This window comes from Nipponia nippon, unplaced genomic scaffold (assembly GCF_047370975.1).
Source record: "Nipponia nippon isolate SJK-2023a ecotype South Korea unplaced genomic scaffold, ASM4737097v1 scaffold_3, whole genome shotgun sequence".
NCBI classification, from domain to species: Eukaryota; Metazoa; Chordata; class Aves; order Pelecaniformes; family Threskiornithidae; genus Nipponia; species Nipponia nippon.
The window spans coordinates 1,318,160-1,330,797 of NW_028262347.1; the positions used below are offsets into that span (position 1 = coordinate 1,318,160).

A 12,638-nucleotide genomic window follows, 5' to 3' on the forward strand; every position below is an offset into this window, starting at 1 on the left:
GTGGGTGCAGGCGTGGGGTGCACCGTCCATCCTGAGCCAGGAGAAGCCGGATCCCTGCCCTCATCCTGCGCCCCTCCCCAGCCGGCACGGGGCAGGCGAGGCCGATCCGGGCACCGAGCCCGCGGCAAGGAGCGGCCGCTGTCCCCACCGTGAGGGACATCGGGGTGCCGGCGGGTCCCCGCGCATCGAGGGGGGCGGTCGATGCCCCCGGCATGCCGTGCCCCCCGCCCTGACCCCCCGTTTTCTCCCCGCAGGACACCCAGAAGGCGAAGCAGTTCCTGCCCTTCCTGCAGCGCGCCGGCCGCTCCGAGGCCGTGGTGGAGTACGTCTTCAGCGGCTCCCGGCTGAAGCTCTTCATGCCAAAGGAAACCTGCCTCATCACCTTCCTGCTGGCAGGTGAGCGCCGCCGGGCGCGGGGCCTGGCCCTCCGGGGCCGCGGGCGAGGTTAACGCTGGTGCTGCCGCCGGGTCGGCCTGGGGAGGGGGTTCACTGAGCTGGGGAGCGCTGGCTGGAGATGACCAGAGGGTTCGGCTGCTGCCGGCGGCTCCCGCCCTCTCCCCGCGCCGCAGTCGTGTCTGTGCCTGCCAGCCGCCCCGGCAGGGTTCGCTCTCTGGGGACGCCGGAGCGCTGTCCCCCCGCTGAGCCCGCCGAGGCTTGGGGCGTGTTTGGATGCCCTGTGGGGTGGCTGCTCACCCCCTCTTCCCTCCTCGGCCCCGCTGCCTGCGGGCAGGGCGGGCAGGGCGCTTGCCTGCAGCGATGAGGGGCCCGGGAAGGTCACTCTCCTCCACCAAAACCAGGGAGCATGCGGCGAACCCCAGGAGTGTCGCGTGGTCGCGGGAGGAGGTGGCGGGGCTGCAGGACCCCCGGGGACACGTGGGGACAGGGACGAGTGTGAGCAGCTCTTGGGCCGGGCTGGCGGAGGTGCCAGCAGACGCTTCGGGTGCATCGCCCCAGGGGCTTGCCCGTGCACTGGGATGAGGGTGCGCATCCCCGTGTGCACGGGCCGGTTGTTTTGGTAGGTCCTACAAAAACCGAAGAATCCCCCCACTAAAGCAGGCCGGCTCGCGGTGCGTATTGCAGCCAAGGCTTCTCCGCGGAGCGGAGCGTGGCAGGAGCATCACGAGCCCCGGCCCTTTGGAGGTGCCACCCTCAAGGCTGGCAGCGGGACGGGCGGACGGCGCCGAGGCGTCAGCCGGCAGCGTGCCGGGACGGGGAAGCCCGTCACCGGTGAGAGCAGCGGCTCACTGAGCCTCCGCCGGCGCTGCCGGATCCCTCGATGGGAGAGGATGTGGGGCGGCTCATCTCCCGCTCCCGTTTCTATGGCAATAACCGTGTATAAAGGATGACCCTGAACGCCGATCGTTCACAACTTGGTTATGAAAAATTCAATAAGCATATAAATAGATCTTATATGGGGATAAAAACACCGACTTTTCTGTAAGCAGCAGCTCTTGCCGCTCCCACCGAAGGAATATTTATCCTGGGGGGGAGCGTGGGGGCCGGGATGGAGCTGGGAAGCCTTCGTCTGCCCCTTTGTTCCCGGAGCCGGGGAACGGTGCCGTGCGCTGGCAAAGCCAGCCTGCGGCACGGGAGCAGCCACCCGCCTGCGCTGCCTGCGCCTCCGCCCGCTCGCCGCCCCCCGGGGCTTCGCGGCCACCGGCACCCCGGCCGGGGAGCGCCGAGGGCTTCGGGGAGCGGGAAGGACCGCGCCTGGTCCCGGTGATGCTCCCGGAGCGCGGCTCAAGGCGCTGACCCAGGGTGACCGGGAACGATGCCCCGTCCCCCCCTTCGCCCGCTCGCTGTGACGAGCAAACCCCAGCCCCTCACGCCCCACGGCCCTTCCCCGTTGCACCCAAAGGCGCAGGTCCCGTCTGTCCCCGTCCGCCTGAACTCCGGCTGCCGGCGCACCCCTCGCTCCGGCCGCCTGCTCCTCGTGGTCTGTAGGACACGGCCAGCCTGGCCAGGGCCCCCCAGTCCCACCGGTGCCCGTCACCGTCACCCCCCAGTGCCCAAACCTCCCCCGAGCGATGCTCTCGCCCAGGGACAGCCCGGCCCCGTGGCCGGCCGGAGCACGAGCGTCCCCAGCCCCGCTCCGGGCTGACTCCTGCGCGTGGGAAGCGTGTCCTAAACCTGTCCTTCTCCGCGTGCTTGCGCGTATAAATAGGCACGCAGTCTTATTTATAATTAACCATTCTTAAAGTCAGCTGCAAAAGACGGGGAAATGAGACTCCCCCTTGCCTGCGACTGAGACATTAAAATTTTAAGAAGCGATAAAACTCCCACGTGCTCGGGAGGAGGAATTCAGATATATTTAAATATTTCTGGTTTAAAAGGCTGCCGCTGGGTTCAGCCGTGTTTCATACGCGAGAATCCTGCCGGCTCCTCCGAGCGCTCCCGGCGAGAGGAGCTGGTGGCAGAGCACCGTCCCGGCGGATCCGGCATCGTCCCGCCGCCACGCTCCGAGATGCTCTCCCCGATTTCGGGCCCTGCCGCCGGCTGTGGCTGGGGTGGGATTTGCTTCGCTCCCGCTGCTCAAGTGCCCGTTTCAGGGGAGTGGAAGGAGCCGTCGCGGTTCCTGGTGCTGGCGGCGGCAGCCCGCCGTGCCCCATCCTCGTACTCGCCGGCACGACGCCCGCGGCCGATGCTCGGGACTGGGGACACGCACCCCGCGTCCCACGGGACCTCCACGGGGTCGGCAGCGATGGATCCCCTTCCCATGGCGGGATGAACGGGATCCCACCATCCCTCCCCGGGGCCCGGCAGTTAAATACGCCCGGCCCTGCCGGTGATGGCGGTTCCCGGCCGCTCGCGGCGAGGCTCCGGCTCGGCCTTTCCGCTTAGGCGGGTAATTTTTAAATTAAAGGGGAGGGCGGCCTGGAAATGGATGGCTCCGGGGGGAGCGCGCTCGCCGCAAAGTCATATTTAATGCCTGTTGCTGTGGCGACTGACTGGCTGGCGCCCGCGCCCGCGGCCCCTTCTGCTCCAAAAAGTTCCCAAAGTGGTGAATAACCCCCAGCCCCAGCTGCCTCGGGGGTCCCCGGAGCCGCCGGGGCTCCCTGGAGCGATGGGGCCGGGGTGCCCCTGGGGTGCGGCGGGCGCCGATGCTCTGGGTCACCCCGGCCGCCTCCTCGGCCGCGTCGGTGCTGCCCTGCACCGGGCAGCTCGATTGGAAGTTGAGGAGGGCTGGGAACGCCGAGCGGGCGGCTCGTCGCCGCCCGTGCAGCCGCGCCTGGGCCGGGCTCGCGAGCGAAGATTTCGGGGTGTCTGGGGCCACGGGACTGGGGTGCCCGCGGGCGGCTGCAGCCCTCCGGGAAATGCAGCTGCAGCCCTTTGCGGCAGCCCCTGCATCTCCTGGGGTGTCCTGCACTGCACGGGAGCATCCTGCACTGCACAGGATGGTCCTGCACTGCACAGGATGGTCCTGCACTGCACAGGAGCATCCTGCATTGTACAGGAGCATCCCATGTTGCACAGAAGCATTGTGCATTGCACAGGAGCATCCTGCGTTGTAGAGGACCATCCTGAGTTGCACAGGATCATTCTGCATTGCACAGGGGCATCCTGCATTGCACAGGACCATCCTGAGTTGCACAGGACCGTCCCACATTGCTCAGGACCACCCCCTGTTCATAGGACCATCCTGCATTGCACAGGACCATCCTGAGTTGCACAGGACCGTCCCACGTTGCACAGGACCACCCCCTGTTCATAGGACCATCCTGCATTGCACAGGAGCATCCTGCATGGCACCGGACCGTCCCACGCTGCGCGTCCCAGAGCCGCGGCGCGCTGAGCGGGGCTAACGGTGCTGCTGGAGCCGCTTCTCGGGTGCTGGGGCAAACCGTCCCGCTCCCTGCCCGCTCCCCTTGGCGCCGGGGGAGTGCGCAGCTCCCCTCTCCTCCCCGGGAGGCCTCCCCAGCCCAGGCTCCCTAATCAGGCTGCAGGCATTAATTACAGGCTAAAAAGGCAGGTAACGCGCCGATTAGCGTGGAAGATGAGGGGCCCCTTCTGTCTTCCCCCGCCGCAGACCCTGCACATCTGCCAGCGTGGGGATTCCTCGGCTTTGCCTGGATTCCTCCCTTCTTCCTGACGGCAGTGCCGGGAGCTGGCGCGGCCGATGCCGGCGAGCCTGGTGCATCAGCCCCGTCCCAGCCTCGGCCTGGCACTGGGGGGGATTTGCCCCCAGTTGCTCTGGCCGGTGGCAAACCCTGAAGCAAGAGGGTTGCTCGCGCTGGTGATTTGAATAACTTCCCGGCCTCCCAGCCCCTGCCGCCACCTTTCCCGGCTGCCCCGGCACACCGTGCCAGGGTGGCGCGGGCGGCCGGCTGTGCCCAGCGCTGCAGGGACGGCGGGCGCCCGACTGGGCGAAGCCCTTTGGCGGCAGGGCCGGCATGCCGTGCATCCCCGCGGCACGCCAGCCCGGCGGATGGCAGAAACGGGCTGGTTTTGGTATCCCACCCGTGTCCCCAGCCGCCCCCGTGGCTCTCCGGAAAGCTGCCGGCATGCACCGCTGTGCCGTGCCCGCCACCGTGCCCGCGGGAGCTGCCGGGCGGGGGGGCTGGCACCTCTCCCAGCTCGCGGCGCTGGAAAATTAAACTTTTACCCTGAGTAAGGCAAACTGGGTTATTGAAGCAGCTCTGCCTCTAATGAGCCCGCGCAGCCCTGATCAATTATTCAGTGACACAGCTAATGAACGGTCAGCGGCGGGGGGCCGTGGCTTCCCGGGCCTCGGTTTTCGGTGGCGGGGGGGTCGCTGCGGCGGCTGCACCGGGAGGGCGAAGCGGGGACGAGAGGAGAGGGGGGTCCTGCTGGGGGGACCTCGCGTGCCCCGAGCTGAGCTTACGGGCAGAGCGGCTGGGTTGTCCCCCACCTCCAAGCATCAGCACCCCGGGGGTCCCCAGCCCCACAATGGCGCAGCCTGCGTCCGGCTGGGTCCTGCTCCGTGGTCCTGCTCCGTGGTCCTGCTCCATGCAGGTCCCTGCTCCCTGGTCCTGCTCCATGGTCCTGCTCCGTGGTCCTGCTTCGTGGGGGTCCCTGACCCGTGGGGGTCCCTGCTCCCTGGTCCTGCTCCATGAGGGTCCTGCTCCATGGTCTTGCTCTGTGGTCCTGCTCCGTGCAGGTCCCTGCTCTCTGGTCCTGCTCCCTGGTCCGGCTCCATGGTCCTGCTCTGTGCGGGTCCCTGACCCATGGGGGTCTCTGCTCCCTGGTCCTGCTCCATGGGGGTCCCTGCTCCGTGGTCCTGCTCCGTGGTGCTGCTCTGTGCAGGTCCCTGCTCCCTGGTCCGGCTCCGTGGTCCTGCTCTGTGCGGGTCCCTGACCCATGGGGGTCCCTGCTCCGTAGTCCTGCTCCGTGGAGTCCCTGCTCTGTGGTCCTGCTCTGTGGGGGTCCCTCCTCGATGGTCCTGCTCCGTGTGGGTCCCTGCTCTGTGGGGGTCCCTTCCCCATGGTCCTGCTCCGAGGGGTCCCTGCTCCACGGGGGTCGCTGCTCCCTGATCCTGCTCCCTGGCCCTGCTCCGTGGCACCCCGGGGCCATCATCCCCCACGGGGCTTTTGGAGCTTCCCCCGAGCCTCCGGCCATTTTGGGGTGGCCTCTTGGCTCCCCCCTGCTCCCCATCCAGCGTTGGCTCTGCCGCTAATTGATGAATTGCCAAAGTAATTGCATCATATAAAATAAAGCGGGCGGATGCTCGTGGTGGGGCCACGGCACGGCGAGCTGCGGGGTGGCCGGTGGCAGCGAGCCTGGCGTGGGCTTCAGGGCTGGGAGAGGTTTTACCCTCTGCGCTCACACGTGCTCTCTTATTTTGCCTGCTTTTTTTTGGTTTTCCAGCCGGTGCCGTTCCCAGGAGCCACCTCGGTGCTCCCAAGCGGAGCGGCACCGCGGCGGCCGGCGCGGTGCTTGGCCGGTGCTCCCCGGCTCCTCGTCTGCCCGCTCCGCACGGTGCCATCGCCCATCGCTTAGAGCCAGAAATATGACAAATATCTGCGTTTTATCGATGCCTTCGCTTTTTTTATATATCAAATGCAAATGAGCATCATGAAGAGAAGACAGGTCCCTTGTAAATGCGACTTCAGGGATGCTCTCAAGGGAGCCTCATCCCGTCTTCCCAGCTAAAATATATACGTTTGAGTGCTATAAATATGTGCAAATAGAGAGGCGCTAATTTAATCCCGGGTTTCGCTTTCCCGGCGAGACTCTGCAGCCTGACGCCTTCTCGGCGCGGGGGCCGGCGGCAGCGTTAGCAGGATGTGGCCCCGGGGGAGAGCTGTTGGGGCGTGGGTGCTGCGTGGCCCCAGGGGTTGGGTGCCCCTAAATCTCGCAGAGGAGACGGCGGAGCTGTGTATTTATGCGGTGGGGCTGGAGATATGGCGTTCATCCGCGTGCGCCGGCGAGGGGGCTGATGTATATCGGTGTAGACGGGCTGCGAGCACCTCCCCGGGGAGCGGCCGTAACTCACCGCCACCTCGGCAGCCGGGGGCGAGGAGGTGAGACCGGCCGCCGCCGCCGCGGGAAGGGGTTGCCCATGTCCATGGGGAAGGGACGCCACGAGGAGCCGTGCAGCCCCTGGGTGCCACGGCGGGGCATAATCTGCTTTTGGAGGAAAAGGAGGTGAAACTGAGGTTTCTGCCTGAGTTGCAGGGCGCGGCTGCAGCCCCCCGAGGTTGTGCCCGCTCCAGCCCGTGCCCCCGCCCCACACCGAGCCCTTTCCATCCTGAGTTATCCCATGATGCTGCGGCTTTTGGGAACCGATGTATTTTTAAGGTGATTTGGTTTTTGTTTTGCCTCGTTTTTTCACCCCGGCTCGTGGCAGGGGCATTGCAGCCTTGCCAGCTGCCCGGGCTGCCGCCGGAGCCGGGGTCTGTCCCCGCGGGAGCGGCCGGCTGTGCCGGGGGGTGCTGCTCCCTGCCCGCCGCTCATGGTGGAGAGGGTGCTGCGCAGGCAGTGATGCCTCTGGCTCCCCAGCCCGGGTGCCCTCCGTCATGGCTGAGCTCACCGGGGACGGTGTCACGGCAGCCTGGCTTCTCCCGCTGCAGGGGCAGTGGGGTGGCACCAGCGGGGAGCCCCTTGTCCCCGTGGGGGCACGTCCCGGCGATGGGGGGCTCTGCTCGGGTCTCCAGGCGCTGCTGCTTGGCTGTGGGGCAGAGCATCCCCCGCCGGCGAGGGCTGCGGCTGTGCCGCGTCGGGGTGCGGGGACCCCAAAGGGTGCAGCATTTGGGATGTGGGGGCCCCAAACGCTGCAGATGCAGTGTCGGGACACGTTGACCCTAAATAACCGCAGATACGGTGTCAGGATGCGGTGACCCCAAAGGCTGAGATGTGGTGACAGCAGATGCTGCAGACGCATGGTGTTGGGACATGGTGACCCCAAGAGCTGTGGCCCTGCCGTGTCGGGGTGCAGCGGAGCCGCAGCTCCCCACGGGCTGAGCCAGGCTGGCGCGTCCCTAAGTCCATCCATCCCAGGCCCTGGGCCGCGATGAGCTGAGCATCGCCGCTGGCTGCTGCGCCCGTCGGCCGGCGTCCCGGGCAGGGCGCGTCCCGGCAGCGCAGTGCCGGGCTGGGGGTCCCTGGGCAGCCCCCGGCTCCGGGCTGCGTTCGCAGGAGCCGGCGTGGTTCGGCAACACCCGGCCACCTCCCGCCTCCCCGCTGCCGTCTGTTTCCCTGTTCCCGACAGCCTCTATTTTGGTAGGGACCAGCGTTAAAAATACGCCGCGCTCCCACACGGGCTCTGCGGCAGCAGCCAAGTTGCCATCACGACTCGGAGGCCGGCCGCACGCCTGCCAGCGCCGGGGAAGCTGCCTGCGGGAAGAGGCAGCGGCAGCCCCCCGGCATCACCGCCAGCCCCAGCTCGGCTCCCCCGGGCTCTGCCCGGAGCTGCTGGTTGCCGGATCCGGCCCGAAGCCTTTGGGCCGCCGGCCCGGGGTCCAGCGCCGTGGCAGCGAGTCGCATCCTGCCTGCTGCCAGCCGCGGCGCAGCCGCCGGGGTCTGGCGTGGGTCCTCGGCATTCAGGTCTCGCTCCAGTGTGCTGCCCGTGATTACAGGGTGGCTTCGTTCCGGTGACTGATGCTACCGCGCGGCTCCTCTCCTCCCCTCTGCTCGCCTCCGCTATTTCTCCCAAAGTCCATAAATCCTCCCGGAGATGAATCTCCGGCGTTCAGCGCCGGCGCAAGCATGCCTGGACAGGCAAACCTTGCGCGGTGCCGTCCCTGCTCCCCCGCTCGCCATGCCGGTCACGGTTATGGCACAGCAAGGGGGGAAAAAGCTGTTTAGAGCCCAGAAATGAAGGCTGGAAAAGCCGGGAATTCGATGGTAAATCAGGGAAATTTTCCCTGGAGAAATGTGAGAGAGTTTTTTTATGAGCTGCTGGAGGGAGGGGAGAGGCGGCGATGCCGGCGCTGCGCTGTGCCGTGCACGGTGATTGCCCCTGGCTCCCGGGGGTGCGCGGCGAGGCCACAAAGCCGGCGAGATCAGATGTTTATTCGCGGCTTCGTGGCTGCGCCAGGGCGGCCTGGCCCCGCTCCCGCGTCCCCTTGGCCCGTCCAGGACCAGCCAGATCCCATCGCGGCGCTCCGGGGGCCGGATCCAGCATCCTGCCCTGCCAGCGGGATGGGAGCGTGCGGCCGTGTGCCGGAGTCCGTGGGCACAGCCCGGCCCCTCCCAGCAGCGCCAGAGGATGCCGGCTCCTCTCCGGCGAGGTGCTGCTGAGCTGAGCAGGATCCGTCCCATGTGAGCCATCCCCGGGGCCCTTTCCCGGCTCCCATCCCTGCTCTGCTCCCCGGCGGTGCAGGATCAGCCCCTCTGCTGGACCCTGCGCGGTGTGGGAGCACCAAACCCCTTTATTACCCGCTATAAAAGCCTCGGCATGGTTCCCCGCTCCCGCCACGGTGCCTGAGCGCTGGCATTACCGGGGCAGAGCCGTATAAATGCATCCCATAAATATAAAGGTGCCGGGATGGCTTGGGACGGCACGAGGCTGAACCGAACCCTGGGCTGCTGGCGACCTGCCTTATGGGGGGTTCCAGCTGCGGGATACCCCGGGATACTGCGGGATTCCCTGGGATGCTGTGGGATGCCCTGGGATGCCGCGGGATGCCCTGGGATGCCGTGTGGTACCCTGGGATGCTGTGGGATGCCCTGGGATGCTGCAGGATGCCCTGGGATGCTGTGGGATGCCCTGGGATGCTGCGGGATGCCCTGGGATGCCGTGTGGTACCCTGGGATGCTGTGGGATGCCCCGGGATGCTGCAGGATGCCCTGGGATGCTGCAGGATGCCCCAGGATGCTGCGGGATGCCCTGGGATGCCCTGGGACACTGCGGGATGCTGTGGGATGCCCCGGGATGCCCTGGGACACTGCAGGATGCCCCGGGATTCTGCAGGATGCCCCGGGATGCCCTGGGACACTGCGGGATGCTGCAGGATGCCCTGGGATGCCCTGGGACACTGCGGGATGCTGTGGGATGCTGCAGGATGCCCCGGGATGCCCTGGGACACTGCGGGATGCCGTGGGACGCTCTGGGATGCCCTGGGACGCTGCGGGATGCTTGTCTCCAGCCCTCACCCTCCATCCGTAGCCGCATGCTGGAGCCTGGGGCTTGCTGCCCGGCAAAAACACTTAGGGCCAGGGTTGGAGCATCCTCCGCAGCCCCAGCAGCCGCCTGCTCCGTCCCCGCCGCGTTGCCGGCGCCGGGGCTCGCTGCCCGGCAAAAACATTTAGGAAAAGTGATTTGTGGCGGAGTTCTTTTGAGACCCCGGGGGAGAGCGGCGGCAGCCGCGCGCTGCAGCATTTTAAACCGCATCCCTCATCTGCGCAGATTAATACATTACGGCTTCCCGGGAAGAGCGGCAGAGCCGTGGCTTCGGGTTTAGTTATTTTAAGTGCTGGGTAACTTTGCCGGATCAGCTTAGCTCCCGGTGAGCACCAAGCGGCCCCCTCCCCGCGCCGCACGGCCGCCGGCGCATTCCTGGGGCCGAGCGCGCTCATCCCATCCCTTTTAGGTTTTCCTTTTCCAAAAGCAGCTTCGCCCGTGCGGGTTCAGGAGGCGTCCAGGCAGCTCCACGGTGGCATCCTGAGCTGCCGCTGCCTGTCCGGGGCCGGAGGGGGTCCGTGTGCCGCGATCTCCCGGCGCCGCGGGGCCGGCAGCCCTTCGCCGTGCTGTAAAAACGCTGCGCTTTGCTTTTTTTTTATTTTATTTAAGGACTCGGACACTTCCTCAGCTATTTCTTCAAATTATTTTCTTTAGAAAAATGTTGCCGTCGTGGTGCATAAGGCCTCGCAGCAGCTCCCTTCCCCCAGCCCCTGCTGGCTCCAGCGGAGGAGGAGGAGGAGGAGGAAGGGAAGACACGCTCTTGGCAGCTCTGGCTCCTCGTTTTCCCCTCCCAGCGCGGTGCTGGAGGCTGCTCCTTGCCGGAGACGCTGGCAACGCATTTGCACGGGATGCGTGCCGTGACCGGGCCGCGTGCCATGGCCTCGCTGCAGCGCTGGCGGTGCCGTGCCGGAGCCGTGCCGGAGCCGTGCCTGCCGCTGCCGCCCGGTGCCAGCGTGCTGGGAGGAGGAGGAGATGCGTCTCCGCTCCTTCCTCCCACTCACAACCAGGGTCCGTCTGTCGGCTCCACGCACGGCGCAGCCGGTGCTGGGCCGGTTCGGGGTCCGGGAGCCGGGGGGCTGCCGCCGAAAGCCCGGCCCCGTGCTGGAGGGGTCCCCTCTCCCCGGCTGCACTGTGGGAGGGTCCAGGTGCTCCCGGGGTGCTCCCGGGGTGGGGGAGCCTCCCAGCCCTGCGGCCGCTGGCGCGCTTCGTTACCAGGCTGCCCCTATCCCGCTCGGGAACGAGGAGCGCGGGATTGTCCCCTCTCCCCACCCTGCGTTCCCCAAATCTTCCTTTCTCCCCCCGTTTTTTCGGGGCGGGGGATGTCGGTGCCCCCGAGGCCCGGGGGCACGGGCAGGGCTGGGGGCTGGCAGCTGCCTGCCCTGTCGTGGCAGCGAAGCTCCTGCCAGATTCCCTGGACGTGGTTTGCTTCCCTCGGAGGCAGCGCGGAGGAGCGGGGGTGGGGAAGAGGGGGAAAAGGGGCTCTGATGTCGCGGTGATGGCGATGGCAGGAGGGGGGTGGCTTGGGTGGAGGGGACGGGGATGGGACAGAGATGGGGATACGACAGGGACAGGGATGGGACAGGGATGGGGATGCAATGGGGATGGGGATGAGGATGGGGATGGGACAGGGATGGGGACTGGGATGTAACAGGGATGGGGACTGGGATGCAACAGGGATGTGGATGAGGATGGGGATCGGATGGGGACAGGGATGAGGATGGGGATACGACAGGACAGGGATGGGGATGGGGACGGGGATGCAGTAGGGATGGGGATGAGGATGGGATACAACAGGGACGGGGATGGGAATGGGCCTTGGGATGCAATAGGGATGGGGCAGGGATGAAGATGAGAATGGGGATATGACAGACCCAGGGATGGGGATGAGGATGGAGATAGGACAAGGACAGGGATGAGGATGGGGATGCAGTAGGGACGGGGACAGGGACAGGGACATGTCCTCCTGGATGGCAGCCTGGCTCCCGCACCCCTGGCCAGGCTGCAGCCATGGCACCGCCTCAGTGGGGTCCCGCGGGGACCGGAGCAGAGCCGGGGTGCAGGGGCAGCTTCCCAATGCACCAGGCTCCTTCTCCGGCTGCTCTGTGGTGCTGAGGTGGGGGTAACCCCCCCTCTGCTGCCGCAGGGCCCGTGGGCAGCCGGGGACCCTGCCGGACCCCACAGCAGGGCTGGGGACCCCACCGGACCCCACCGCAGGGCTGGGGACCCCACTGGACCCTGCAGCAGGGCTGGGGACCCCGCTGGTCCCCGCAGCAGGGCTGGGGACCCCGCTGGACCCTGCAGCAGGGCTGGGGACCCCGCTGGTCCCCGCGGCAGGGCTGGGGACCCCACTGGACCCTGCAGCAGGGCTGGGGACCCCGCTGGACCCCGCAGCAGGGCTGGGGACCCCGCTGGACCCTGCAGCAGGGCTGGGGACCCCACTGGACCCTGCATCAGGGCTGGGGACCCCACCAGTCCCCACATCAGGGCTGGGGAACCCACCAGACCCCACGGCAGGGCTGGGGACCCCGCTGGTCCCCACATCAGGGCTGGGGACCCCGCCGGTCCCAGCGGGGGTGGCCGTGCCTCTCCCAGGAGCGCTGCAGTGGGGAGAGCCTCGGGGGGAGCGGGGGGTCCCGCAGCCTCCCTCCCCTGTAGCCCCCCCACCCCTGCCATTGCCCCCGGTGCCGGGCTTTGATTTCAAGTGATGCAAATCGCCCGTTTGAATCGCCAGCGCCCGTTTGAATCGCCAGCTAAACCATCGAGCGGGGAGCCTTGATTTCACCAGGTGCTTCTCATCCTCCGGGCCTGCGCCGGGCGGTGAAACGGCCCCGATCCCCACCTGGGGGCCTGGGGGGCGCGGGGTGCCCTCCGCTGTGTCGGGCGCTGCTGGGAAACTGCTTGGTGCTTCGGTAACGTGCGAAACCGGCGCTTTGGAAATTATTAATTCACTGCTTAAGCGAGAGCCGGTCTCCCTTCCCCGGTTTGGCGGTGCAGCCCCCTGCGATGCCGGCGGTGTGGACATCACCGCAAGCTTTCCCGGAGTGCCCCTGGGTGT

General features: G+C 67.3%; 1 protein-coding gene across 1 annotated transcript in view; it reads left to right on the plus strand.

The window, feature by feature from the left end:
- SND1 (staphylococcal nuclease and tudor domain containing 1) overlaps positions 1-12,638 on the plus strand; it is a 132,481-nt gene that overhangs the window by 87,138 nt on the left and 32,705 nt on the right. Inside the window, exon 15 of the mRNA XM_087765992.1 lies at positions 255-396. Within this exon, the coding sequence (XP_087622118.1) occupies positions 255-396 (142 nt within the window). The remainder of the gene's footprint in view (positions 1-254; positions 397-12,638) is intronic.